The sequence below is a fragment of the Canis lupus genome, chromosome 24 (assembly GCF_048164855.1).
Source record: "Canis lupus baileyi chromosome 24, mCanLup2.hap1, whole genome shotgun sequence".
In the NCBI taxonomy this organism is placed as follows: domain Eukaryota; kingdom Metazoa; phylum Chordata; class Mammalia; order Carnivora; family Canidae; genus Canis; species Canis lupus.
This window is the reverse complement of record NC_132861.1, coordinates 2,134,246-2,161,258: the sequence shown is the minus strand read 5'-3', so window position 1 is coordinate 2,161,258 and position 27,013 is coordinate 2,134,246. Positions and strand designations below refer to the sequence as shown.

Sequence of the window (27,013 nt, the reverse complement as noted above, 5' to 3'; positions counted from 1 at the left end):
GCCCCCGCCCCGCGCAGCCCCCCCGCGCTCCCGCCCCCGCCCCGCGCTCCCGCCCCCGCCCCGCCCCCGCCCCGCGCAGCCCCCCCGCGCTCCCGCCCCCGCCCCGCCGCCCGCCCCCGCCCCGCCCCCGCCCCGCGCAGCCCCCCCGCGCTCCCGCCCCCGCCCCGCGCTCCCGCCCCCGCCCCGCGCTCCCGCCCCCGCCCCGCCGCCCGCCCCCGCCCCGCCCCCGCCCCGCGCAGCCCCCCCGCGCTCCCGCCCCCGCCCCGCGCTCCCGCCCCCGCCCCGCGCTCCCGCCCCCGCCCCGCCGCCCGCCCCCGCCCCGCCCCCGCCCCGCGCAGCCCCCCGCCGCGGGGCGCCCCTGGGCTCGTGGGGCCCGGTCCGAGCGCCCCCGCCGCCCGAGCGCCCCCGCAGGAGAGGGCGGGGCGGGGCGGGGCGGGGGGCCGGCCCGCGGCCGACGTGGGTGTTAAGCGGCCGCCCGGGCCGCGGAGGCAGCGTCGAGAGCCCGCGCCTGACCCCGAGCGGGACGCGGCCAGCTGGCGTGGCGGTGAGCGCAGCCCCGGCCGGTGCTCCGGGGGCCCGCGGGGAGGAGGCGCGGCGGGAGCTTCGCGGGCGGGCGGGCGGCCGGGGGGGGCCGGGGCTCGGGGTCCGCGGCGCGCACGTGCTGCGGGGGGTGTTCCTCCGTGGCCCCCCGGAGTGTCGGCCTCCGGGGCGGGGGCGCAGGGAAGGGGGACGCTCGCGGGTTGCCGGGCCAGCTCGTGCACGGTGAGGCCGCGCAGAGGAGGCTGGAGGCGGCCTCAGAGCGCCCCTGCGCCCGCCGGCCCCGAGCCCCGCGGCAGGAGCGTCTCGGCGGCCGGCGGGCTGGTCCCCGCGGCCCGAGGCTGGACGCTCGGCGGTGGGGGCCCCCCGGCGTGGAGGGCCCCGGCGTGGAGGGCCCCGGCGTGGAGCACCCCCCGGCGTGGAGCAGCGGCGGGATTTTTTTAAAAAATGAAAGATGGTTCATTAGCAGAATATTAAGATAATTCAACAACCAATTCTGGTTGGTTTTCAGAGTATGTGAGTGACTTATGCATGAGTAAGGAAGTGCAATCTTTAGTCTTAACACTAAAGACCTTTGTGCTCCCACTGGGGCCACCTCTCAGAAGGGGGGTGGGCTGGTTGGATCAATGTCAACCTTAACATCAGCAGAAAGAAAAAATTATCCACTAAGAAGTTTGGCCAGTTGACACATGTTGCCAATGACCAGACACCAAGAATCTTGCTTTCCTTACAAAACATTGTAAAACCAGCAACCACAAAGGCACAGTCCTGGACTTGAAAAAGCAACTAAGTGAACCCGACAAGACATGGATTTTATGTTATTGACAGGACTGGAGAGGCAAAATCAGTAGTAACTCGCGTTGAGAAGGTTGTGGCCATCCTGTACCTAGAGAAGGATAGGAGGGTCCTAATCCAAACTCCCTTTTCCACGTGGAAAGCTGAGGCCAGAGGGCATGAGCTTTTCCAAGGTCATACAAGTAGTGGATTCAACTAGTCTTGCCTTTTGGGTCTCTGCCTACCAATCAATACTTAACTCCTGACCACAACCAAAAACACCCAACGGTGCATTTTAAAGGAAAAGTGGAGGCAAGTGGGGGAGAGTCACCCAGGGTGTAAGCGAAGTGGCTTCTCCACGCGTTCAATTCTTTGGATGTGTAACATTCCTTAATCAGAGAGGCCTGGATCGTTCCGTGTCGTCAGTGTGAATTCAACCCCTTCAGATAAGCCAAACTTAAACACCATGAATCCCACGAGGGACGACTTACAGAATCGTTAGGATACCAAACGACGGCGAGGACTAAAACTCAAAAGGTGAGGGCAACTGATCATAATTCTTGTGTAGCTTAAGAAGGCTTCGGAGGGCTTGAAAAGTACAAAGGGCTTGGGGCTAGTAGGCGAGCCTGGTCGGGGTAAAGCTCATTCCCCGAGCCCGTTGAAGAGAAAAGCGGAGTCCTTTCGGCGTCCCTTCTCCGGCCCTCCCGTGGGGGCGGCGCGCGCGGGCCCGGCGACCCGGGAGACCAGCAGCGCCGCCAACCGCACGGCGACCGCCTGGGGAACGCCGACAAGCAGCGCTCCACGCCGGGGGCCTCCACGCCGGGGGGTGCTCCACGCCGGGGGGTGCTCTCTCTCTCCCTCTATGTGACTATCATAAATAAATTAAAAAAAAATGAAAAAAAAATCCATATTTATAAAGTCCATTCCTCTGCAATAGTTGATTTTTGTCTAAAGGTAGAGGAGTAGACTCTCGTTTTCCCAAACTTTTTTTTTTTTAAGATTTATTTATTATTTATGATAGACCTAGAAAGAGAGGCAGAGACACAGGAGGAGGGAGAAGCAGGTTCCATGCTGGGAGCCTGACATGGGATTTGATCCTGGGTCTCCAGGATCACACCCTGGGCCAAAGGCAGGCACCAAACCGCTGAGCCACCCAGGGATCCCCTCCCAAACTTTTTAGGCTCTAGCTCAAACATGCTGAATCAAGATCACTAGGAGAGTGGCTTATTTGAATATTTCATAGGCATCCCAGTAATTCTTATCAAACAAATTTAGGACACACTGGACCAAGTGTTGCTTCTCAAAATGTGGTTGGTGGCCAGTCATTATCAGCCTCATCTGGGAGCTTGTCATGACTGACAGGGTTTCTGGTCCCACCTGAGGCCCATCACATCAGAATCTGTATTTTAACAAGGTCCCCATGTGATTAATGTACACGTTTATGGTTGAGAAGTTCTAGAGAGGACTCTGACAATTAGTAACATTTGGTGCTGTGTTCTGTAGTTATAAGAACATCTGTCTCACGTGGCTATTTGTGATTGCCTTTGTATTATGATAATACTTCTTCACCTTTTATATGTGGAGACTCCCAGCTTTAGGGGCCCACCCTGCTGGTGGCAGAGTAGGCATTCAAACCCCCCCCCCCCACCCCTCCACCATGTGTCACTTTGCAGAGCCTCTTCTCCGTTCCTTTCCAGACTTCTGTTTTGTGACCTCCTATTGGGGACATAGGCTGCTGTGTGAATTTAGAACTGACCTAATTGACTCAGAGTTCCAATTAGGCCTCTGAAAAACTAGTTTGATATGCCTTGGGTGTCTGGCATTTGGCATTCATTTGTTAAGTTTTTCAGAAAGACAGTTGACATGCCCCCTACTAGTGGCTGTAGCTTTGATACTCAGGGAAGGTTTATGACTTGAGAGATTTTTATGGGGAGATAATGGGCAGGGAGAAGGGGATGCCAGTTGCTAGGCTCCACTGACATCTTGACTGCCTTTCTTTGGAGAAATGTAGAGCTCCCAGAAGTTGAGGTCCCAGTAACTGGGCGGCTATTCTAGAGAAAGGGAGGCTGCAGAGGCCCCACTGATGGTGAGCTCTCCTCTCCTCTCCTTTCAGGGATATGAGACACCTGTCATAAGTTCCAGAGAGTTGCCTTCCACGGAGCCCAGCAGAGGAGTGGGCGAACATGAAGCCCAATCCTGCTATCCAAGCTGCCATTGACCTCACAGCAGGGGCTGCAGGTAATTCCAGGGGAAACCCCATCTTCTCTTCTTCAAGTACTGCTACAAATGAGATCCAGCGAAAGGGTGGTGAAAATACTACCTTTGCCACTCCAGAAGCAACATGCTTTCCACCTTGGAATGAATCCATTTAATGGAAATACAATATTATGTTCCAAGAACAGTAGAAGGTAGAGTAGTTCCTTTATAGGAAAACTCTTGAGTCAATGTGGGAATATTGTCAGTTTACAGCTGGAACACCTCACAGCTCAGAGCTGAACTCATTTGTTTATTGTCCCACGCTGGAGTATGCAGGTGACATGGGGTTTTATTCCAAGCCTGGCAGTCTAGAGAGCCCTTGTTGTCAAGAATCACACTGTGCCATCTCTCCAGGGAAGTTCTAGTTACTGTCCTTATTACTGCCAAGGAAAGAAAGGAGGACACCCTTTAGAAATGTCTTTGGTAAATGAGACTGGTATTTGGTGATATCTAAAGCCCTGAAAGGAAAGGAGAGGCCCTAGAATTTGCCAGGGAATGGTGGGCTGGGAAGGGGTTGAGCCCCAGGACAGACTGCAGCCTCATAGGGCACAGGTAAGCACTCCTGGGCAATGCTTGAAACACATAGGCCTCTTTTTAGAAAGATTACCTTTACTTAGCCTGAGGTCAGTAACTGGAAGTGTATGGATAGTAACTTGGTTTTCTAGGTTCCTGCATTATTTTAGAGCCAGAAGAATGCTGTAATGCTTACATTTCTCAGATGAAAACCCTGGTTTACCCTTGCCCCTTATACTGATTCTTATCAGGGTCATAGCTCCTAGGCGTGGAGAGGCCAGGGGCGGTGGCCATTGTCCTCTTATCCAGTAGGACCTCCTGGGTCAGTGGATCGAGTGCAGTCAGAGGGCCACCACCTGTCATCCTGTCATTCCCTTAATTGGAAAAAAAAGAAGTCCCAGTTCAGAGAACAAAGTATTTTCTGGTGAACCAAAGGTCGACCAAGGTAGGCTAGTGAGAAAGGCTACAGACAGTGCATTACACTAGTAAGAAGTGCAGGCACTAGCTCCCAGGTTAGAGACCACAGGAGTGTCTTGGCCCAGTTGTAGGAAAAACTAAGGGCTGCCTAGGTTTTGCCCTGCTGGCTTCTTGTCTGCCGAGTGCCTTGGGTCAGTCTCTTACCCAGCTGCAGCCCTTAGGCCACGTGTACCATCACCACCCCCAACCGTGTGCCACATTGTGAAGGCACTGACCATGGGAATGGCGGACCCATTTGTCGACTACTGGCACCCTCTTACCAGTCCAGAGAATGCTCTAGGCTCAGTTTTTCCCACAAGAGGGTATTTAACCACATGAGAGATTCTCAACTTTTGAAATTAAATGTCCCTTAGTGAGTCTGCCAAAGATGTAGAATCTGTTGTGACAGAATTTTCTTTTCCCTAGAAAGGCATTTCTGTGTGACAGGTATTTGGGTGCCACATATATACTTTACAGTGAATTTTATTATTTTTTATAGATTTTATGTATTTGAGAGAGACCCAGAGCACAAGGTAGGGGGAAAGGGAGAAGCAGGAGCAGGCTTCCCGCTGAGCGGGGAGCCCAATGTGGGCCTTGTTCCTAGGACCCCGGGATCATAACCTGAGCCGAAGGCAGACGCTAAGCCACCCAGGTGCCCCTATGGTGAATTTTAAGGATACAAATTGCAAGAGTATTTATTGTTGGGAGTCCACTGTGTAGGGTATTTGCTGGTATACATGTTCTCCCCCCTCCTCTCCCCCCATAGTACTGATCTGTTTTGGGCCAGAAAACATATGGCTTTTAATTCTCCTGATGACTAGATGGGATTTCTTCCTGCAGTGGTAACAGAGGGTCACCCCTCACTGCTATAGCATTGTCCTGCATCCTCTAACTTTGGAGGAGAGAAGGCTCCTTTGCAGGGGTCCATGCTTTATTATTATTATTTATTTATTTATTTATTTATTTATTTGGGGGGGGGCGGTGTCCATGCTTTAAACTAGGTTAGAGTCTCTTCCATGGTGCTGGCAGAGGAGGCTCCTGTTAGTGACCTGAGAATTTCTACTGGGAGGTGCATGGAATGCAAACAGGAAGCCAGAGCCCTGCTTTGGAGGGGTCTCAGTCTCTCAATGATGGAGCTAGAAGGGCCTTTAGAGACTGTTGGCTCTAATGCGCACTGTATATGTAGAAAGGAGATCTGGAGATGGACAGTGGATTTGTCAGTGATTGCACAGCTAGTTTATGTCAAGACAGGGCTAGGACGTTGGTTGCTTGGTTCCTTGACCAGTCCTGTCGTTGTCTTTAATACTATGTAATGGGCCAACAGCACTCTTGGGGGTGGAGATTAGTCTGAAGCCCCTGATGCTCAGCCGTCTAGGTTGGGACATTGGACCATCGTGGCCTGTGGTGATATAGGTTAGATACATATGTTCTTTTCTGTATCCTTCCTTTTCTTTGAAACAAACTTCTCCCATCTGGCAGGTTTTTGGTCCAGTTCATCTACTATAAAGTACTGGGAAGCTGTCATGCCTGTCTGCAGCTAGTAGAGGAGAAATTCCAGGAAAGAAATTCCAGAAATTCTAAGCAGCTAGGATGGGAGAGGATTTGAAGAAGATAGGTAATTGGAAAATATTGAAATGAGTAGTGTGGAGCTCTAAAGTTAAATTGCCTTAATGAGGAAACTTGGTCTCCCTTTAAGATACAGTAGTTGACAACTATAAAATAACACACTGCCTGCTTTGACTGCTCTGTTGCTATGTGCCTTAACTAGTGTTAATTTCTGAATGTGACATTTGAGACCATTCACATTTATCCCCTCATACCAAAATTTATGTTTCTGTTGGCCATCTGGATATCTTCTTTAGAAGAACATCTCTTCAGGTCCTCTGCCTGTATTTTTCATCAGAATGTGTTTTGTTTTTTTGTTTTTTTGTTTTTTTGTTTTTTTTTTTGGGTGTTGAGTTGAAGTTCTTTATATATAATTTTGAATATTAACCGTTTATCAGAAACATTATTTGCAAATATCCTCTCCCATTCAGTAGGTGGTCTTTTTGTTTTATTGGTTTCCTTTACTGTGGAAAAGCTTTTTTTATTTTAGTGTAGTCCCAATAGTTTATATTTGCTTTTGTTTTCCTTACTTTAGGAGACATATCTAGAAAAATGTTGCTAGGCCAATGTCAAGAGGGCTTACTGCCTGTATTTTCTTCTAGGAGTTGTATGGTTTCAGGTCTCACATTTAGGTCTTCAATCCATTTTGAGTTCATTTTTGTGTATGGTGAAAGAAAGTAGCCCAGTTTCTTTTTTTTTGCATGTAGCTGTGCAGTTTTCCCAGCACGGTTTATAGAAGAGACTGTCTTTTCCCCATTGCATATATATGCCTGCCTTCTTTGTTGTGGAATAATTGACCCTGTAAGTTTGGGTTTATTTCTGGGCTCTCTATTCTGTTCTGTTGATCTATGTGTCTGTTTTGGTGCCAGTACCATACTATTTTGATTACTACAGCTTTAAAGTATATATATATATTTTTTTTTAAAGGAAGAGGTTTACTATAAAGTGGCAAGATTCACATCAGTAGAGATGATAAAATTACCCTTTTCTTGATAAGAGTTCCAGTTTTGCATTTTTCTTTTCTGCCATCTTTTAACCTGTGCTTTTCTATTACTTTCACCCCACCTCTTCTTGTCTATGGTTATATTGACTGATCCCCTCTTTCCCCCTCATAGTTTAGAAAGTATACTCCAACACAAGCTATGATGATTAACATTAATTTTTTAAAAACTATTTTATTGATTTGACAGAGCACAAGCAGGGAGAGCTACTGGTAGGCAGAGGGAGAAGCAGGCTCCCCACAAACTAGGGAGCCTGACACAGGGCTTGGATTCCAGGACGCTGGGATCATGACCTGAGCTGAAGGCAAACGCTTAACTAATTCAGTCACCCAAGCTCCGTGATTAATTTTATTTTATTTTATTTATTTTTATTTTTTTATTTTTTTAAATTTTTATTTATTTATGATAGTCACAGAGAGAGAGAGAGAGAGAGAGAGAGGCAGAGACACAGGCAGAGGGAGAAGCAGGCTCCATGCACCGGGAGCCTGACGTGGGATTCGATCCCGGGTCTCCAGGATCGCGCCCTGGGCCAAAGGCAGGCGCTAAACCACTGCGCCACCCAGGGATCCCTCCGTGATTAATTTTAACACCCTCTTTTACTTTACCAACATTTAGGCAGTATCTGTAACCTTCCTTTCCCCTAGTCCCCTAACACTGTTAGCTGTTTATCTATCTAGGTAGATACGTGGCATTTTATTTTCCTGTTTTCCTTGTTGATTTTTGGTGTGGAAGATAATATATATAGTGTGTATGTGTTTAGGGTCACCCTAGATAGCTAAAATATATCTTGCAGTAATTCTTTCAAAGGGTATGCAAGAAATAAACCGAATTCTTTAGTATCAAAAAATGTCTTTGTTTTACCTTCAAAATCAGATGCCACTTTGGTTGGATGTAGGATTCTAAGGTTAAAACCTCCCTGTGGAACTTTTATGATCCTGTCCCCATTTACTTCTAGCATCCAGAGTATCTAATGATAAATCTGTCAACCTGATTCTTGTTCCTCTGTAGGCTCTCTCTTTTTCTGGAAGCCGTTATATTTTTATCTTTGGGATTCCTAGATTTGTAGGAGTGAGTCTCTTTTCATCAATCTTACTAGGTACTGGGTAAGTACTGACAATCTCAAGACTTGAATCTTTGTTTAGTTCTGGAAAATTTTTTCAATCATTTCCTTAATTTTATTTTCTCTGCTCCATTCCCTTTATTTTTTGCTGGAATTCCTGTCAAATGGATGTTGGAACTTCTGGATCTATCCTGTCTCTTGATCTTTATTAACTGTTTGGCCATTTACATTGTATCCTTAGAGATTTCCTCAAGTCAATCTTCTAGATTGTCTCTTGTCTCTTCAAGTATGTCTATTCTGAGCATCTATTGAGTTTTTTATTTCTAAGACTTCTGTATGATTTTTATTTCTAATCTCTTGTATCTTTCTGAGTTATTAATTACTTCTGGTAAAGTTTTCTTATTTTAAGTCTGTTTCTTTAGATGTTGGCTCCTCTTTTGCAGAGTTTTGTATCTGTCTTAGTTTTCCTTAAAAGTGTAGTGATTTCTCATGGAATACTCAAATTTGTACATAGATGCCTTTTCTGTTTATCAGAACGTAGCTCTAGTGACTTTGAGGGAGAGGCGCCGAACATACTATCCCAACTCCTTGATTTATGAGCATAGCTGTTTCCTCTTTATTGTTTTTTTTTTTTTTTTTCCTATCCAACATTTTGGCAAATTTTTCTCCTCAGACTCCCAAACCACATAACTAGAGGCAATTTCTTTAAGTCCACTTTTGAGGCCTCTCTTTTCTCAATCTGGGAGGCGGTCTTTACATGTTCTGCTTCAGAGTCTTCTCCTCCCCCCACAATGAAATTATTTCCATTTCCCACTCTGAACTATCTTCCTCCTGTGGCTCAGAATCTTCTCCCTCTTTAATTAAAATAATCTCCAAGGCATTTTTGGTTATTTCCTCAACTCCATGCTTTGTATTTACCACAGTATGACTTTGGTAGGTTAGATCCTGTTCGTTAAATAATACTAAAGTGTCTTCTCTTTCCTCCTCTAGCATTCAGGCCTCTCCCCCCTCTTCCTCAGGCCTCTCTTGCCCTCCTCCTCAGGCCTCTCCACCCTCCTCTTCTATCTCTGAAGCTTCTTACCTGAGGGCTTGTTTTTCCTTCCACTCTGAAGACTCTTCTTCCGGAGTCTCCAAGTTCTTCGTCTTCTCTGGCTCAACAATATTTACCTCTTCAACAAATAGAAAGCTCAAGCCATCACCAGTCTCCTCCCCAGTTCCATGCTTTGAATCTATTAGTTTTATCCATTTTTTTTCTTGAATTCTGTATCTTCCTCCTTTTCTTTTTTTGTTTTATGGGAATGTATCTTTTAGTAATTCTTAAATGATTTTTGGCTGGTAAATTTGGGGCATATCGGAAGAGCTGCTTCACCATGCTTAATGCTTACATGCTAATTTAACTTGGTATAGAAATTTAGGTTCAAAATCATTTTCCCTTAGAATGTTGAAGATGTTACTCCATTGCTTACTAATGTCCAGTTGTTGCCAAGATGAATATTGCTCCTTCATCTTCTAATGAAGACACTACAAAAAAGAAAACTGCAAGCCATTATCTCTGACATAGATGCAAAAAATCCTCTTCAACAAAAAATATTAGTAAATGGCATTCAACAATACAGTAAAAAAAAAAAAATCCTTTAGAGCAAGATCAAGCAGGATTTCAGGGATGCAAGGATGGTTTCAATATTTTGAAATCAATCAATGGGATACACCATATTAACAAGGATAAAAACCATATATATGATCTCAATAAATGCAGAGATGCATTTGACAAAATACAACATCTGTTAATGAAAAACAATTTCTCAGGAAAGTTTAGAGGAACATACCTCAATATCACAAAGGCCATATATGAAAAACCCACAGATAACATCATACTTAATGGTGAAAATGCTAACACCCCAGAACACACACCATACTTTTGTATCCTGTGGCTTTGACTGTCAAACCACGTCTGTCTCTCTTGCTGAGTGCAGGCCCCTTCAGGACTGGAGCTCGGTGCTCCAGGCATACTAGGGACGCTTTGTTCACTGGACTGGGCTAGAAGCTTTGGGGGGACAGAGGTAGAAATGAACTGAAACAGAAGCAAGCCCTGGGGGGGCTGATTATCTTTCTTTTCCTCGGGTATTTGAATCTACATTCTAACACACATCGACTTGTGCTGGAGAAGAATTCTGTCCTGGTTTTAGGGGGCACAGCATGTGTACTGACTGGGCAGCCCTTTGACACACTGAAAGTGAAGATGCAGACATTCCCCGACCTGTACAGGGGCCTCACCGACTGCTGCCTGAAGACATACTCACAGGTGGGCTTCCGGGGCTTCTACAAGGGGACCAGCCCAGCGTTGATTGCCAATATCGCCGAGAACTCTGTCCTCTTCATGTGCTACGGCTTCTGCCAACAGGTGGTGCGGAAAGTGGTTGGATTGGAAAAGCAGGCCAAGCTGAGGTGAGTTTTCGGTTTGTTTAAAAAGACAACACTGTTACGTAGTCAAGAGTTTTATGTTATCTTCTCGGAAGAGTGTTTCCTTTTTTTAAATAGCCACTTTCTTGTCATGAAGTCTTATGTTCTCATCATATTAAACTTGGAAAACTGGTATTATGCAGAAGGGTTGTAATGTACCATGGAGAATGAGCTCCCCCTTACGTGTCAGTATGCTTCAGAGAGCTGCTTTTCAGATGCTGCTGGTGGTACTACTTGTCTTGTGGGCATGAGTGCTGGACCGGAGCCATAGATGCAAGTTATGAGCTGATGCAAGTTTGGGTTCCACTTCATTAGCAAAATGCAGAGGATTGGAAGAATTTGCCTGAGCCAGATAGGCTTAAGAAAAACTTGGAATTTTAGGAAGAGTTGGAAGCATCTGTGCAGATGCAGATAAACCTGTTTGGCCAAGTCAGCCCAAACCTCCGACTTTGGCTTGTGTGCAGTCATCCCTTGGATATTTATTTGCACAGAGACTAAAAAGAATTTAGGAACCACTGGGATGTGTAGCCATCCTTTTTGAATGTTGATTTATTTTAAGTCATTTAAAATCCTATCAGCTTCACGGTTGCAGAGGGTAGACCGCCATCTGGTAGACCTAGTTCTGGTAGGAATTGGAAACCCTATTGCAACTCAGGTTGCACAGGCCCCTTTTGTACAGAAATATTCTCTAGAGGTGCCTCGTCTTAAAGATATGCCCTTTTATGGGCAGAACTGTATCTTCATGGATGGAATTTGTTTTCTAAAAGCTTGGGACTGGATGAAATCACCTAGGAAGATAGCACTCATAGAGGGACTGCATACAGATTCTAGGACCTTCCACCACAGAAGGGTCACAAAGAAGAGGAGGAAATAAAGAAAGGAGCAGGAGGCCAACCAGGAGAGTGTGGGATCTAATGATAGAGATGGATGGAAAGAAGACCGTAGCGATTGCCACTGTTCCCAGTCAAGGGGGAGACCTTCTCTGGGAGGAGATGAGAGGTTTAGGTCCCTTGCAGAATTCCTAGAGGAGGATGCCTTGAAGAGAAGATGGGCACAGCAAGCAGCCATGTGAGGTCCTGGAGGAAGTCCTGCAGCCAAGAAGCCACCCTGTTTGACTTGGCCTAACCTGGTACCCTCTTCTTTGATCCTTGTGGCATGGGGGATGGCGGCGTCTTCATCCTGCAGGGCAGTGTTTGCTTATTACCTGGTGGGGCAATGCTATCTTAGAGCTTACAGAGCTGTGACACCCATGGCCTTCCTGTGTTAGTTAGTCCTCATCATGGTCCTGTGTGAGCAGCCAAGCCTGTGGTATCACCGGTCTTATAGTTGGGGACTCTGAAGTGCAGAAAACTGGCTTGCTTAGGATACTGTTGTCTGAATTCACAACCAAGAGCAAGACCCAAAGCCAGTCTTCTGAGTCTCTGCCCAGTACTCTTTCCGTAAGATCAGAGTTGGGGCTCTGGACTATGTGGGAGGGGGCAGATGTAGAAGAAAGAGTAGTAAGTAGAGTCAGTAAAAGGAAAGCACTGCTTGGATGATCCTGCTGTGAATTTCAGCAATAACCCCGTAAATATTTATCTGTCCTTGGTTGAATGCCACCCCCTGGTAGTGTGTTCCTTTGACCTCAGGAGTGTTTGGGTACATGTTTGTTGAATGGGTGACAGTTAGTTGGTCCTTACCAAAGGTGCTTCTACACCTGCTGCAGTTTCAGTTCTGGGTCTGAACGCCTCTACTGCAGGTGCAGCCTGGGGCCCCTTGCCCCTCATTTAGTGCCCTGGTAGACAAGCATATTTATTAGAGAGCCAAAGTCCACTGCAGATCTGATTTGGCCTTGTTGCTGCACTAGAACAACTTGGTTGGTATTCATTCAGGTGGCTGACTCGTTACAGCATCTGAGGTTGAGTAGATGTCCACATTTACTGATGCCACCTCTGTTCCAACAGACTCGGCACCTCTGGCTAATGACCCTCATTGACTGTTGCCGGTCAGCGAGTTGATGGAGAGTCCCTGAGGGAGACAAAGTGTGGATCCGCAGGCTGGCTGAGAGACCACAGAAACCACTTTAATCTTTGGTTTTGACAAGCAGCTAAGTAGGAGTGAAGCAGGAAGGGAAGGAACAGTGTGAACTGTTGGACAGTTTCTGTATGCAGAAGCTGAGGGCAAGTACAGTCGTGTGTCTGGTCTGATACCTAATTCTCTAAAATGAATAGCAAGTCCATACTATAAGCAGAGGTCTTCTCCTGGAAGAGAGAGCCTTGTTCCTAGCCAACTCTTTTGGGACTGGGGTGTGTAGCAGGCCAGCTAGTCCCAGGCACTCACCCTTCATCTCAGGGAAGGGAATAGAAGACTGGGGCTAAGATTGGAGGCAACCGTCAACTTTATACTAATGTCTGATATCAGTTTACTATAACTGTTTAACTCTAGGACAGTTGAATGTTAGGTCTACTAGGCTTTTGGTCATGGTTTGGGGAAAAATTGTGAGGTGCCCTCTCTACCAGGGCAATCAGCTTAGGTGTCATCCTGGTGGTTGGTGATAGTGGGCTGCTGGCAGTGAACAAGTTAGAGTCGGGAGCCAGTGGTCCTGCTCTGAGCAGCTTGCTCCTTCCTGTCCAACCCCAAGCCCTGCCAGCCATGTTCCTGTGATAGAACACGGTCCTGAATTGGAAGGGATCTTGTTTTCTGACCCTCATGAACACTTGGGGAAGAATTCCCTGAGTTCACATTTGATTTTTCAGACTTTTCCTCATATTGAACTCTGATTGGACCTCATTTTCACAGCCCTGCTGGTGATAGTGGCTGTAGTACCAAACCCTCTTGAGGCGAAATGAATACTTTGGGTTGTATTTATATGCATTAGTTCCTCCATTTAGATTCCTGATTTAGCCATTTTACCTGCAGGAACTGAACTTGCTGATGGGAACTGGCCTCCCCCAGCCCCACCCCCCCACCACTGTTGCACCCTCTTAGTGCCCTCTGTTGCTGAGGTCAGGAGGTCATCAGTGGAACTGGGAAATCTTTTTGCAATGAGCGGCTTTTTGGTTAAAAATTTATCCTGAAAAAAAAATTTATCCTGGACTTTCATCTACAACAGTCACATTACACATCTGGTTGCTTCGGGTTGGATTTTGGGCATGCAGGGATGGCCTCAAAAACTTATTTTATAAAGCTTAGTGGCAGATATGCTCAAGTATTGATGTGTGTCTTGGAGGGGGAGGGGAGTATGGGTGATCTTTTTCTCCAGATCTTTTTTGGTTTTGTATATCACTGTGTCTTAGCTCTGGCTGCTATGACAGAGTACTGTCAACTGGGTGGCTTAAACATTTGTTTCTCACAGTTTTGGAGACCAGAAAGTCTAAGATCCATGGTACTGGTTGGTTTGGTATCTGGTGAGGGCCCATTTCCTGATTTACAGAGGGACAACTACTGGCTGTGTCTTCAAAGGGTGGAGAGATCAGCGGTCTCTTATAGGGGGACGCTAATCCCATCATGGCCAGTTCTACCCTCACGACCTCATCTAAACATAGTTATCCCCCAGAGGTCCCCTCCGAATGCCATCACACTGTGGGGTTAAGGCATCAGCATAGAGATTTAGTGATGGGGGATACATTCTGTGCATAGCACCTATGATTAATAAGAGGAGCATAGATTTTGCAGTCAGACCTGGGTTTGAATCGTAGCATTGCCACTTAGTGGTGTGACTATATATAAATAAAAATAAAAATATAAAATATAAAAATATAAATATAAATAAAAATATATAAAATAAAATATATGTAAAAATAAAATATATGTAAAAATATAAAAATATATCTCAAGATTTTTAAAATAAATTTATTTTTTTATAATTTATTTTTTATTGGTGTTCAATTTGTCAACATTCAGAATAACAGCCAGTGCTCATCCCGTCAAATGCCCACCTCAGTGCCTGCTACCCAGTCACCCCCACTCCCTGCCCACCTCCCCTTCCACCACCCCTAGTTCGTTTCCCAGACTTAGGAGTCTTTGATGTTCTGTCTCCCTTTCTGATATTTCCCACACATTTTTTCTTCTTTCCCCTTTATTCCTTTTCACTATTATTTATATTCCCCAAATGAATGAGATAATGTTTGTCCTTCTCCGATTGACTCATTTCACTCAGCATAATACCCTCCAGTTCCATCCACCTCAAAGCAAATGGTGGGATGGTGGGTATTTGTCGTTTCTAATGGCTGAGGAATATTCCATTGTGTACATAAACCACATCTTCTTTATCCATCATCTTTCGATGGACACTGAGGCTCCTTCCACAGTTTGGCTATTGTGGACATTGCTGCTAGAAACATCGGGGTGCAGGTGTCCCGGCGTTTCATTGCGTCTGAATCTTTGGGGTAAATCCCCAGCAGTGCAATTGCTGGGTCATAGGGCAGGTCTATTTTTAACTCTTTGAGGAACCTCCACCCAGTCTTCCAGAGTGGCTGCACCAGTTCACATTCCCACCAACAGTGTAAGAGGATTCCCTTTTCTCCGCATCCTCTCCAACATTTGTGGTTTCCTGCCTTGTTAATTTTCCCCATTCTCACTGGTGTGAGGTGGGATCTCATTGTGGTTTTGATTTGTATTTCCCTGATGGCAAGTGATGCAGAGCAGTTTCTCATGTGCATGTTGGCCATGTCTATGTCTTCCTCTGTGAGATTTCTCTTCATGTCCTTTGCCCATTTCATGATTGGATTGTTTGTTTCTTTGCTGTTGAGTTTAAGAAGTTCTTTATAGATCTTGGAAACTAGCCCTTTATCTGATAGGTCATTTGCAAATATCTTCTCCCATTCTGTAGGTTGTCTTTGAGTTTTGTTGACTGTATCCTTTGCTGTGCAAAAGCTTCTTATCTGGATGAAGTCCCAATAGTTCATTTTTGCTTTTGTTTCTTTTGCCTTCGTGGATGTATCTTGCAAGAAGTTACTGTGGCCAGGTTCAAAAAGGGTGTTGCCTGTGTTCTCCTCTAGGATTTTGATGGAATCTTGTCTCACATTTAGATCTTTCATCCATTTTGAGTTGATCTTTGTGTCTGGTGCAAGAGAGTGGTCTAGTTTCATTCTTCTGCATGTGGATGTCCAATTTTCCCAGCACCATTTATTGAAGAGACTGTCTTTCTTCCAGTGGATAGTCTTTCCTCCTTTATCGAATATGAGTTGACCATAAAGTTCAGGGTCCACTTCTGGGTTCTCTATTCTGTTCCATTGATCTATGTGTCTGTTTTTGTGCCAGTACCACACTGTCTTGATGACCACAGCTTTGTAGTACAACCTGAAATCTGGCATTGTGAGGCCCCCAGATATGGTTTTCTTTTTTTAAAATTCCCCTGGCTATTGGGGGTCTTTTCTGATTCCACACAAATCTTAAAATAATTTGTTCTAACTCTCTGAAGAAAGTCCATGGTATTTTGATAGGGATTGCATTAAACGTGTACATTGCCCTGGGTAACATTGACATTTTCACAATATTAATTCTGCCAATCCATGAGCATGGAATACTTCTCCATCTCTGTGTGTCTTCCTCAATTTCTTTCAGAAGTGTTCTGCAGTTTTTAGGGTATAGATCCTTTACCTCTTTGGTTAGGTTTATTCCTAAGTATCTTGTGCTTTTGGGTGCAATTGTAAATGGGATTGACTCCTTAATTTCTCTTTCTTCAGTCTCATTGTTAGTGTATAGAAATGCCACTGACTTCTGGGCATTGATTTTTTTTATCCTGCCACACTGCCAAATTGCTGTATGAGTTCTAGCAATCTTGGGGTGGAGTCTTTTATCTCTCTTAAGATTTAAAAAAAATCTCTAGGATTATGCCCTGGGCCGAAGGCAGATGCTAAACCACTCACAGAGCCCAATCAGGCGTCCCTTTTCTTTTTCTTTTTTTTTTTTTTTTAAGATTTTATTTATTTGACAAGGGTACAAGCAGGGAGTGCAGCAAGCAGAGGGAACTGAGAGGGAGCAGCAGAAGCAGGTGCTCTGCTGAGAGCCTGATGCAGAGCTTGATACTAGGACCCTGGGATCATGACTTGAGCTGAAGGCAGGCACTTAACCCACTGAGCCACCCAGGTGCTCTGTGCATCATGTATTCTATGCATTGGTTTTCCACATGAAAATTGGGGTGTCGGTGTCCGCCTCATAGGGCTGTGGGATCCTTAGATGAAACAGCGTGTGCAAGTTCTTGGAACTCAGGAAGTGTTCATCTCCTTTGATCCTTGCTCTCCCTCACCCAGCTGAGTGCTTTGCATGGTGAGAGCTGAATGAATGAGTAACCTGACTCCTGTGCTTGTTTCCTTCCAGTGATCTGCAGAATGCAGCTGCTGGTTCCTTTGCCTCTGCCTTTGCTGCTCTGGTACTCTGCCCCACTGAGCTTGTGAAGTGCCGGCTGCAGACCATGCATGAGATGGCATCGTCGGGAAAGATAGCCAACAGCCAGAAGTAAGCACTGCTTGGGCACAGACTTTGGGTCTCTGTTTCCTTGATACAGCACATATTTATAAATTCTATGTTGTACTAAAACTAAGTGGCAGAGAAAGAGATTGGTCTACTCCAAAATACTGTGTGTTTAGAACTCCTTCCCTTACCAGTCAGAGGATAGCTTTCTAAATGAACCTTATGAGGGTTGGACCCACCCCCGCTCCCACAATAGAACATTGTAGGCAGATATTTACTACCTGGGAAATGGAGAGGCTGGGAGGTGAGCCTTCATAAGTACCAATTTGGGTTCCAAGATGAGTATTTGATGCCTGTTTCCAGTTTCACATGGGCCGATCACCCCAGATCCTGGGATAACTTCCTTACCTTCCTACCCTGATCCTTCACATGTATCAGCAGAGGGCCTGGGGTTATGAGGACACTCAGAGCCCTTGTGAGCTATCCTGTAACCATCAAAACACTGTCCCCCTCAGTCTTGGAAACAGATGTTACATGAGTCAGTTGTATATAGGATGATTTGTTTGGATGGTAAAACAATTTATTGTTTTTATTAATCTCAATACTTATTTATCTTAACATCTGGCTGACTAAAGCCTTTGTCACTGTGGTTAACTCAAAGTCTATAAGTCTGATGGGAAAAACCAGATAAACTGACCATTTACAGAATTAGTGTCCTTCCGGTAAGGATGGGGTTTCTAATAGAGCTCGGTTTCCTGTACCCCTGAGATTCCCTACAACCAGTTTGAATGTATTCATAGTTAGGAGGTCCAAAAGCATAAGTCTCTAAAACTTTTTATAGAAATACAATGTAGACAGGGCACCTGGGTGGCTCAGTGGTTGACCGTCTGCCTTTCTCAGGGTGTGATCCCAGAGTCCTGGGATTGAGTCCCACATCGGGCTCCCTGCAATGGAGCCTGCCTCTCCCTCTGCCTGTGTCTCTGCCTCTCTCTCTCTCTCTGTCTCTCATGAATAAATAAATAAAATCTTAAAAAAATATACAAGGTACCCACAGAAATCATAAGTGTGGGGTTCTGATAGTCATAAACACGTTTGTAACCAGTGTCCAGATTAAGAGGTAGAATTTTTTTTAGATTTTTATTTATTTTGGCTATTGTGAACATTGCTGCTATGAACATCGGGGTGCAGATGTCCCGGTGTTTCACTGGGTGTTCTACTATATGTTGGCAAATTGAATTTGAATTAAAAAAAAAATGTAAAAAACCCATGAATTAAAAAATTTTTAAAAGAAAAAACATGTAAAATTCAACAGGTACTAAATACATAGATAAGAGGTATGAGGGTGTTTGTCATGTTTGTCTTTCACTATATTTGCAACTTTTTTCGTAGGTTCAAAAAATTTTCCAAATAAAGTTGGGAAAATATATCTTTAAAATAGAAAAAAAAAAAAGATTTTTAAAAATATATTCATGAGCGAGATATAGAGAGGCAGACACACAGGCAGAGGGAGAAACATGCTCCCTGCAGGGAACCTGATGCAGGACTTGATTCCACGACTCCAGGATTACAACCAGAGCCCAAGGCAGATGCTCAGTCACTGAGCCACCCAGGTGCCTCTAAGAGGTAGAATATTAACAGCACCTAGAAAGTTGCTCTCCTGTCCCTTAGAAATATTTTAAAGTATCTTTAAAAATTTATTTAAATTCAATTTAGTTAACATATAATGTATTATTAGTTCCAGGGATAGAATTTACTGATTCTTCAGTTGCATATAACACCCAGTGCTCATTACAGCAAGTGCCTTCCTTCATGTCCATCATCCAATTACCCCATCCCCCATTCACTTCCCCTCCAGCAATCCTCAGTTTGTACCATGAGGTATTTTAAAGAAATTGTTGTCTCTAAAAACAAGCAAATGGACACCTTTCACAAAAGTATTGGTTGACTATATTTTAGGTGTGGCAGTGCCCACACAGGTATATGGTAGCTTGGGATTAAGACTTGCGTCAGAAAGCAGGCTGATCATGTTGAGTTGGATACTGTGTCACATTTCCATTATCGAATGGGAGCCGAGTTGCAGGAAGGACCTGGATAATGAGTGATGCCTGACGAAGCCTTCTGAAGTGACTTTTATTACTGGGGGCTCAGTTATTCCTTGGTCCAAGTAAGGTCACCTGCTGAGAGCCAAGTGAGGACAAAGTGTTCTCTAAACACCAAGGATGTGGTTTCTGGTGCTGTTTTTCTGACAGATAAAGCCTGCCATGGTGCACACCATCAGGAAGAGGGGTCTAAGCGGAAAATGTCATGCATTCCAACTGCTACAGGGCTCTGATCAGCTTGAAATAAAAATTCTTGCATATCTACTCTCTCAGAACTAAATTCTCGGTGCTTCTTGCCCTACAGAATTTCTAAGAATTTCCTTTGTCTTACCTTCCAGTAGCATCTACTCCTTGCTCATTCTGTGCACTAGTGCAAGACCAAACAAGCCCTAAGAACCTGAACACATTCCTTCAGTAAACACCAGGTAGAAGGAAAGGTTGAGGAGGGTAGTCATTGAGGGGAATTGGGAACTGGGCAAACATTATGCCATTTTATTCTTGCTGAATTTGGACAGCTCCTTATTGTCATTTCACTTATTCATTGTTGGAAAAAAGTGGGTATTGGCTACTTGACATCTTTGATAATGACATCTAGAATGTAGGAATGCACTTTTTTTCAAATGAGGAACTTTTTGAAACAAATTTGAAACAAATTCAAATGGAATTTGTTTATTGAGGGCAAGAGAATGCAACCAACAAAATCAAGAGCTTGTCTGGCTTTCACTGACTTTTCTCTGCTTGTCAAATGGGGGTTGGATTTTATTTGTATATTTTCTTTATTTTTAAAATATTTATATTCATGAGGGACACAGAGGAGCAGAGACACAGGCAGAGGTAGAAGCAGGTTGGGACTTGATGTGGGACTCTATCCCAGGACCCGGTATCATGACCTGAGCCGAAGGCAGATGCTCAACCACTGAGCCACTCAGGTGTCCAATTTGTATATTTTCTGAGGGTCTGCTCATGGAATCCTTATACAGGGAGAAGCTGGGGGACAGGTTTCTGAAGACCCCCTTCTGGAGAACTGTCATCCAGCAGGAGTGTTGCTTAGTGCTTCCTACTTTTCCTTTTGCTTCATTTGTACTACAAAATAAGCATCGCATGCAGTGGTGAGCCTAGCAGTTAGTGAAAAGCAGCTCTGGGAGTCCCCTTGGTCCTGTTGGCACCAGTCCAGGTCCTTCATTGTTTTGTCTATGGCCCGAGGAGGTCTGATTTTCTAAAAATCCAGGGAACTCCTTTTCTAGGTGTGCTCTTAGGTCCTCCTCTGCTGAGTAGTCTTGATCCCCAGCACACTGGGGAAATGTGAATGTGGTTCCATTTGAGATGGGGTTCTGGCGCGGTCTCTTGAAATCTTGGCCACAGGTGCAATGGGCACACCCAGCTCTGTATGAATGTGCACTTTAATGAAATGTCCTTGCCATCAGATAGTTCAGGTGAGAACAGCTGTCCTAAAATAAATGTACGTGTGCTCCTCTGAGGTTTCCTCCCTGCAGAAGCCTTATATTCTCAGGATTCCGGTCCCTGGGTTTCTAGAATCAGCCCTGCCCAGGGCTGAGCCAGGCCCACCACTGGCAGGAAATGCCCCTCCCCCCACCTGCCCTAAGCTCGCTCCCTGTCACCTTGCAGCACCGTCTGGTCTGTGGTGAAGACTGTCCTCAGGAAGGACGGCCCCTTGGGCTTCTACCATGGCCTCTCCAGCACTCTACTCCGAGAAGTGCCCGGCTATTTCTTCTTCTTTGGAGGCTACGAGCTGAGCAGGTCGTTTTTTGCATCAGGGAAATCCAAGGATGAACTAGGTAAGCGCGCCACAGGGACGCAGCTGGCTGGGCTGGGCTCAGCCCTGCAGAGGCGTGCTCATTGTGGAGGCTGTGGGGGTCTGCCCTGCCCTTCGCTGGGGTTCCTGGAGCCTGGGAAGGACCTTGGTGCCTTCCTCTGGGTATGCTAATGTCCTCAGGGCAGGGCTGAAGCTGTGTATTCCAAACATCTTTACTGGAATAATGTTTTGGGGGAGAATACAGAGATGACTTTCCCTGTGGGAAATCTCTAGTAATGGGTAAGTCACCTGTGAAGATTTTGCAATAAGCTTAAAACTTGGTGATAAATCTTGAGAGTTTCCAGAGCACGGGGAAAAATTTGTTTTTTTATCCTGTTTTGCTGCTTGACACAACCATGTCCACGTTTAGCTTGTGTGAATGATTACTTTTTTTCCCCTCAAACCCCTCCCTTCAGTGTTTTGGACTTGTTCTCGGATTAGGCAAGCTTCCAGGCTGAACAATTGTGATTAATAAGACAACTCTGGTTTTCATGATAAAGGAAGAGTCAGGGCTGTGGGGCATTGAAATATTGAAATACTGCCAAGTGAGAAGTTTGGAAAAAACATGGTCTATGTTTCAGTGGCCACTGTTGTTATTCCCCATGGTAGAGTGTTGCCATGTTGCTGGGGGCCTGCTGGTTCTGTGTGAGCCAGCCCTCTGGAGGACAGGCCAAGAGGGCCCCATAGCACCACAGTGACCACCATGATGAGGGGCAGACAGTGCCACCACAGTGCCACATGGGTCCTTGTGTTCTCAGAGCTTTGGTTGCTTCCTCAGAGAATTGTGCTTTGCAGCATTAGCATTTTTTTAAAAAGCTTTTATTTGAGAGAAAAGCATGGAAGAGGGGCTAGGGCAGAGGAAGAAGGACAAGCAGACTCCCCACTAATCAGGGGGCTGACGCGGGGCTCCATTCCAGGACCCCAGGATTATGACCTGAGATCCTGACCTGATCCGAAGGCAGACACTCAACCGACTCAGCCACTGAGGCATCCCAAGCATCGGCATTTTTATTTGTACCCTGTAGCCACTACTACATTAACCTCTGGAAATGCTGTTCTTGAGACAAAGTGCTGTTTGCTAATTTCCTCCTCTAGGCCCTGTCCCTTTGATGTTAAGTGGTGGAGTTGGTGGAGTCTGCCTCTGGCTTGCTGTTTACCCAGTGGATTGCGTCAAATCCAGAATTCAGGTTCTTTCCATGTCTGGAAAACAGGCAGGATTTATTGGAACCTTTATAAGCATTGTGAAAAATGAAGGTGAGTCTGCTCATGGCAGAAACGGAGTAGGTGTGCATAGACTGGTCACTTCCCTGTAAGCCTTGTAAGGTTGAGGTCGTGTGTGTACCTCTTCCCTGTCTCTTCTCCTTTTTCTTTCTTAATTTTTTAGAATTTATTATTTTAAGATTTTATTTATTCATAAGAGAGACACAGAGAGAGGCAGAGACACAGGCAGAGGGAGAAGTAGGCTCCATGCAGGGAGCCTGATGAGGGACTCGATCCCAGGATCACAACCTGAGCCAAAGACAGACACTCAACCACTGAACCACCCAGGTGCCCCTCCTATCCTTTTTCTAGTGCTGTTTCCGTATCCAAACCCCTTTAGCTTACTTCCATTCTCAAGAATATTTAAAGTTGTTATTCCTAAAAAAAAAAAAAAAAAAAAAAAAAAAGTTGTTATTCCTCACTTCTGGGCCAGGATTCTTCTAAATAGCATAGAGGGAGTTTTTTACAATATAAACGGTGCCTGAGGGGCCACATGCTTTGAGGTCAGCACCACTTGTTTTATAGAATAGAGGTACTATCAGAAAATGATTTCCAACAGAAATACTAAGGGACTTAAAAGAACGTGCAACACATCCCTAAGCTAAGACTTTCTGAAGGTGATTTGTTGTTAATTTTGAGACTTAGGCAAGAGGATAAAGATTTTCTATGTGATGTTTGTATAAAGCCAGTGTCCTGCCACTAGTGAGTAAAGACCTGGCCTTCCAGCATCCACTATACATGTTATACCTCGGGATGTGTTGATTTTGAGAGCGAGCACAGTCACAGTGTGTGAAAACAGTTAAGTTCATATCCCAAAGTTGCATGACACTTCATAGTCTCACAAAGTACTTACACCTCCCTCAGCCACCTGGATCTTCATAACCACCTTGGGCAGCACCAGCAGTAGACACCAGACTCTGACTTGAGCACCATTGCTTTTTGCCTGATGTCTCCAGGTCCTTTCCTCCCAGGTGACACTGTGGAGCTGCCACCCCATGTGGCCCTGGGGTTCCTTCTGTCTGCCCAGTGAGGCCTCTGCTCTGCTTGATACATCTACAGGGAGTGAACCAGGCATGGGATTAGTGTATAGTACCTGAGCATCACCCAGCTTTGCTGGGAGACTTGACTCCTGTCTTTGTTTCCATTAGTCTCTTCTGTTCCCATTAGTCCAGGGAATCCTAGAGAGAAATCCTATTACTTGTTGGTGTTCAGTGTGTTGTCTGGATTTGTAGGTGTCCAGCCTCATGCTCTGCGGCTTCACGGGGTCTAAGGAAGGGCATCTCAGTCTTTGATCACTTTTTTGTCTTCTAGGAATAACAGCCTTATATTCTGGACTGAAGCCTACTATGATTCGAGCGTTCCCTGCCAACGGGGCACTGTTTTTGGCCTATGAATACAGCAGGAAGCTGATGATGAGCCAGTTTGAAGCCTACTGAAGTGTCCTAGTGAACTGAATTCCAAGCATAGGCATTTGAGGACTACAGTTCATCTCAGGGTTTCATGGAGTACAAGACCAATGTGGAATTAGTTTGATTTCATATGAATTTTGATTTTTTTTTTTTTTTTTTTGGTCTTCCCTTATTCTACCCTAAATCTTAAACTTTATGTAAGGGGCTCTATTTTATATTCTATAATTTCTGTCTGTAATTGTATTGAAATAGAAAAGTTGCTGCACTTGTCCTTGGTGGGACATTGAGAGTGAGCTGCTGGCCCTAATGATAATCTGAAAGGCTAAATATAGTTCTGTCAGGGCTTTGGCATAAACCTGTATGTTTCCATGCAGTTTGGATGGTTACATGTTGTTAGTAAAGCACAATTTGGTTCCATGTTTAATCTCAGATCTCACTAGTAAACTCAGAAGTAATCATGTTTCATGGAGATGACTGTAAATGATTACTTAACTCATTCTAGATGTAGGGTCTCCTAAAATGTGCTTAGTACATGTACTGCACTAAGTGGCTAAAGTTTTTTAGTTTTTCTGTGGTGCTTGAAAACTAAAATATCCATGTAGATTTTGTAGAGGAGAACACACCTGTGTACCGGTATGGCTTCCATGTTATGATTTAAGTTGAGAGTAAGCACCTTGGATTTTCCCAAGATGTCCTACTGTTAAAATAGTGCCATTCATTTTCTAGATGGGATCATGTTCTACACCTGTTGCATGTCAGGTGTGGCTAGAGCAGCACGACCTTTACCTGTGGCAGCTTCCCTTTTCTCCCAAAGAACTTCCCCTCTGCTGGGCTGCTTTAGGTTGAGGGGAAGGCTGGAGGGGAAGGGATGATACTACTATGCTTTGTGAAGACCTCTGCCTGGTGGTAGCCCTTAGTTTCTGGCTCTGGGTCCTGGTCTGAGTAGGATTCCAGAGTATTTCTTTGGACCGTCTCCGGGCTGTTGATCCACTCTGGACTACTCACTGCCTCCACAATCAGATACCCTTCCAGGGAGCAGAGTGCCAAAGCTGAGAAGCCCTTGTTCCCTGTCTGGTGCCTGAATGACAGCACTTGTGGGCAAAGTCCTCCTCTGATGGAACTGGACAGAGCATAGTGCTTGTCCTCCACAGTGAGTGATGTTGGGGCTGACCCTTAAGTTTATCTTGTGATCCATAACGGCTTGCCGTGTTTCCTATAGTGCTGGAGCCTTTTACATTTGGTACTGGCAGTCCGTGGATTTTCATGATGATTGCATACAGGGGGTGACTTCATAAAGTAATGAAATAAGCAGTGATTTTATTAAGCTATGGCATATGTATGCACTAACAGCAACCACAAGATCCCAGGTCACCTGGTGTAAGAGGATCCTTCCTGTCACCACTTAGGTAAGCCTCCTCATTCCATGCTGCTCGAAGACCAGCAAGGGCTTCCTCAGTAACAAGTGTTCTTAAGTAGCCTATAAGGCTGAAAGCAAGCAGGCTGACCCTGCTAATGTCTGTCCCGTGTGTCTGTCATTGTTGGCACAGTGTTAAGCCTTGAGTGAAATCTCTGGTTCCCTTCAGCTTTTTGTTCTCTGCGGAGCCCCTGTGCTAACTCTAGCCATGTGCCAAAAGCAGGACGGTCCGGGAAGTGAGCTGCTGATGGTCCGGAGCAGTGGCTGGTCTGCCCTCTGCTTTTTCCTTGAAAGAAAACCATTTTTCTACCTTTTCTTTCCATTCTTAAATAGTAGCTACTGAGTGGTGCTTCATCTGGACAGGCCTGGACTGAAGCAAAAGAGAAAATGGAGCTGGCTTCCAGCAGGAAGTGAATTACTTCAGAATCTGTGAGCCTCTGCCTGGTGCCTGTGAGCCCATCTGAGTAAGGCCCGTTGGCAGGGGACCTTCTCATATGCTATCCTTTAAAGTTTTAACTAAATATCTGTAATAGCAACAATCTGAGGCAAGTAAAAGGAATAGTAAGGAATGAAATCTGAATCAAGGGAATTACTGTTTTTTTATTGTTTGCTTAATTCATGGTTTGGTATTTGGATACGATTTGTATGTTTTGGCTCTGTACTCCAGACAAAAACAGTAACTTGAAATCGTGTCTAAAGCAATTCTGTTCTGTCATTAAATTATTTACCTAATATTTGAGTATATGATGAGTTGTTTTAAGTACTTGACATGCTAGGAACCAACTGTCCAGAATGTTTCAGTTATGTATAGTAATATTTCAGGGTGGTGGTTTTATTGCAGTGAGCATTCTTTTTGTTAAGATTTATTTGAGAGAGAGTGTAAGCGCACATGCAGAGGGAGAGGGAGAAGCAGACTGAGCAGGGAGCCCGATGTGAGGCTCTATCCCAGGACTCTGGGACCATGACCTGAGCCAAAGGCAGATGCCCAACCACTGAACCACCCAGGCGCCCCTGAGCATTGTTTTTTCGTCAGCAGTATTCCTGATGTAAAATAATTTCACTGCAAGTAAAGTGACAAATGTGTTTTTAAATATACACTACAATTGTGAAAGTTGGCCCACTAGCATTATTCTTCTCTGCCTGGCTATGCGTGTGATGGGACTGACATGGCAGGATGCTGTTCTATTTTTTTTTTTTTTTAAATAGTTAAACTTGCTATTAAGTTTCGGATAATACTATTCCAGGGTAGTAAATTCCATTTGAGAAAACCAGTATCATTCTGATAATAACATTCTTGAAGTGTCCAAGGAAGTGTTTACATCAGGTTCTAAGGGGGCAACTCCCATAATTCTCTTATGAGTAAAAGCACAAGAATGTGGCAACTCCATAATGCATCTTGGAGGGTTAGGGAAGAGAAATCCTAAATATAATCTTATTTCAAAAAGCAAGAGTCTTAAAAATTGGGGTTTCCTTCCTTATGGCCAACAAAGTATTTTCCCCTCTATTTACCTAAGGCTGCCACCTGGTCTGCCCTCTCTGGCTTATGGCTCATGCATTTTCAAGGGAACAGTACAAGTTGTTCAGCCACAACATGTTTCTGTGACACAAATTACAGCAAGTAATGTAATCAGACCATGGAAAGAACTTAAAGCATGTTCCTCCAAGGGGAGCCCAATAACTTAGAAAAGCAAAAAGCCTTTAGGTGGGCTGTTGCACTGGCAGCTAAGACCCTTTGAGGACTATTTAGAAGGAAAAAGAGCACCTGCATCCAGGGCGTGTCCATAAATAAGGACAATTAAGATACAGTGAAGATACTTAGAATGTGCAGCCAGGACTAAGGAGTGTTTATAATGAGAAGTTGACCTTCCTTCTCAGAGTTCCCTAAATGTAAGTGAAGTTGTGGTAAGGGAGGGGGTGGATTTTAAAATCATCTAGATTTTTCTAGGCAAACATTTCCTTTGAC

At 45.1% G+C, this 27,013-nt stretch overlaps 2 protein-coding genes across 20 annotated transcripts in view; one reads left to right on the top strand and one right to left on the bottom strand.

Annotated features, from left to right (window-relative positions):
- Positions 1-397: 397 nt before the first annotated feature.
- SLC25A15 (solute carrier family 25 member 15) lies at positions 398-26,161 on the top strand. 8 transcript variants are annotated; one of them, XM_072797251.1, is made up of 10 exons: positions 398-544; positions 1,710-1,848; positions 3,425-3,549; positions 6,016-6,151; positions 10,389-10,504; positions 10,604-10,647; positions 16,963-17,100; positions 20,781-20,950; positions 22,063-22,221; positions 23,539-26,161. In XM_072797251.1, the coding sequence occupies exons 4-10, from the start codon at positions 6,127-6,129 to the stop codon at positions 23,661-23,663; spliced, it is 777 nt and encodes a 258-aa protein (XP_072653352.1). In that variant the 5' UTR covers positions 398-544; positions 1,710-1,848; positions 3,425-3,549; positions 6,016-6,126; the 3' UTR covers positions 23,664-26,161. The 8 variants fall into 8 exon arrangements, with proteins under 8 accessions (XP_072653352.1, XP_072653350.1, XP_072653349.1 ...); XM_072797249.1 differs by lacking the exon at positions 6,016-6,151; XM_072797248.1 differs by having other exon boundaries at positions 10,389-10,647.
- Positions 21,797-27,013, bottom strand: part of LOC140616601 (phosphatidylinositol 3,4,5-trisphosphate 3-phosphatase TPTE2-like) — a 160,306-nt gene continuing 155,089 nt past the window's right edge. For 3 of the 12 annotated variants that reach the window (XM_072797240.1, XM_072797241.1, XM_072797243.1), the window contains 2 exons: positions 23,081-23,280; positions 21,800-22,167 (listed from right to left, as the gene is read on the bottom strand). In XM_072797240.1, the coding sequence (XP_072653341.1) occupies positions 23,104-23,280 (177 nt within the window). In that variant the 3' untranslated portion in view covers positions 21,800-22,167; positions 23,081-23,103. Of the gene's footprint in view, positions 22,606-23,080; positions 23,281-27,013 lie in introns of all 12 variants that reach the window. The other 9 variants (XM_072797238.1, XM_072797239.1, XM_072797237.1 and 6 more) reach the window with 4 other exon arrangements.

Excerpts from the sequence above, each read along its gene's own strand:
- SLC25A15 (XM_072797246.1), top strand. The coding sequence starts at position 3,495 with ATGAAGCCCAATCCTGCTATCCAAGCTGCCATTGACCTCACAGCAGGG. Across the intron at positions 17,101-20,780 it reads AAGATAGCCAACAGCCAGAA|CACCGTCTGGTCTGTGGTGA; the intron begins GTAAGCACTGCT and ends GTCACCTTGCAG. Across the intron at positions 22,222-23,538 it reads AAGCATTGTGAAAAATGAAG|GAATAACAGCCTTATATTCT; the intron begins GTGAGTCTGCTC and ends TTTGTCTTCTAG.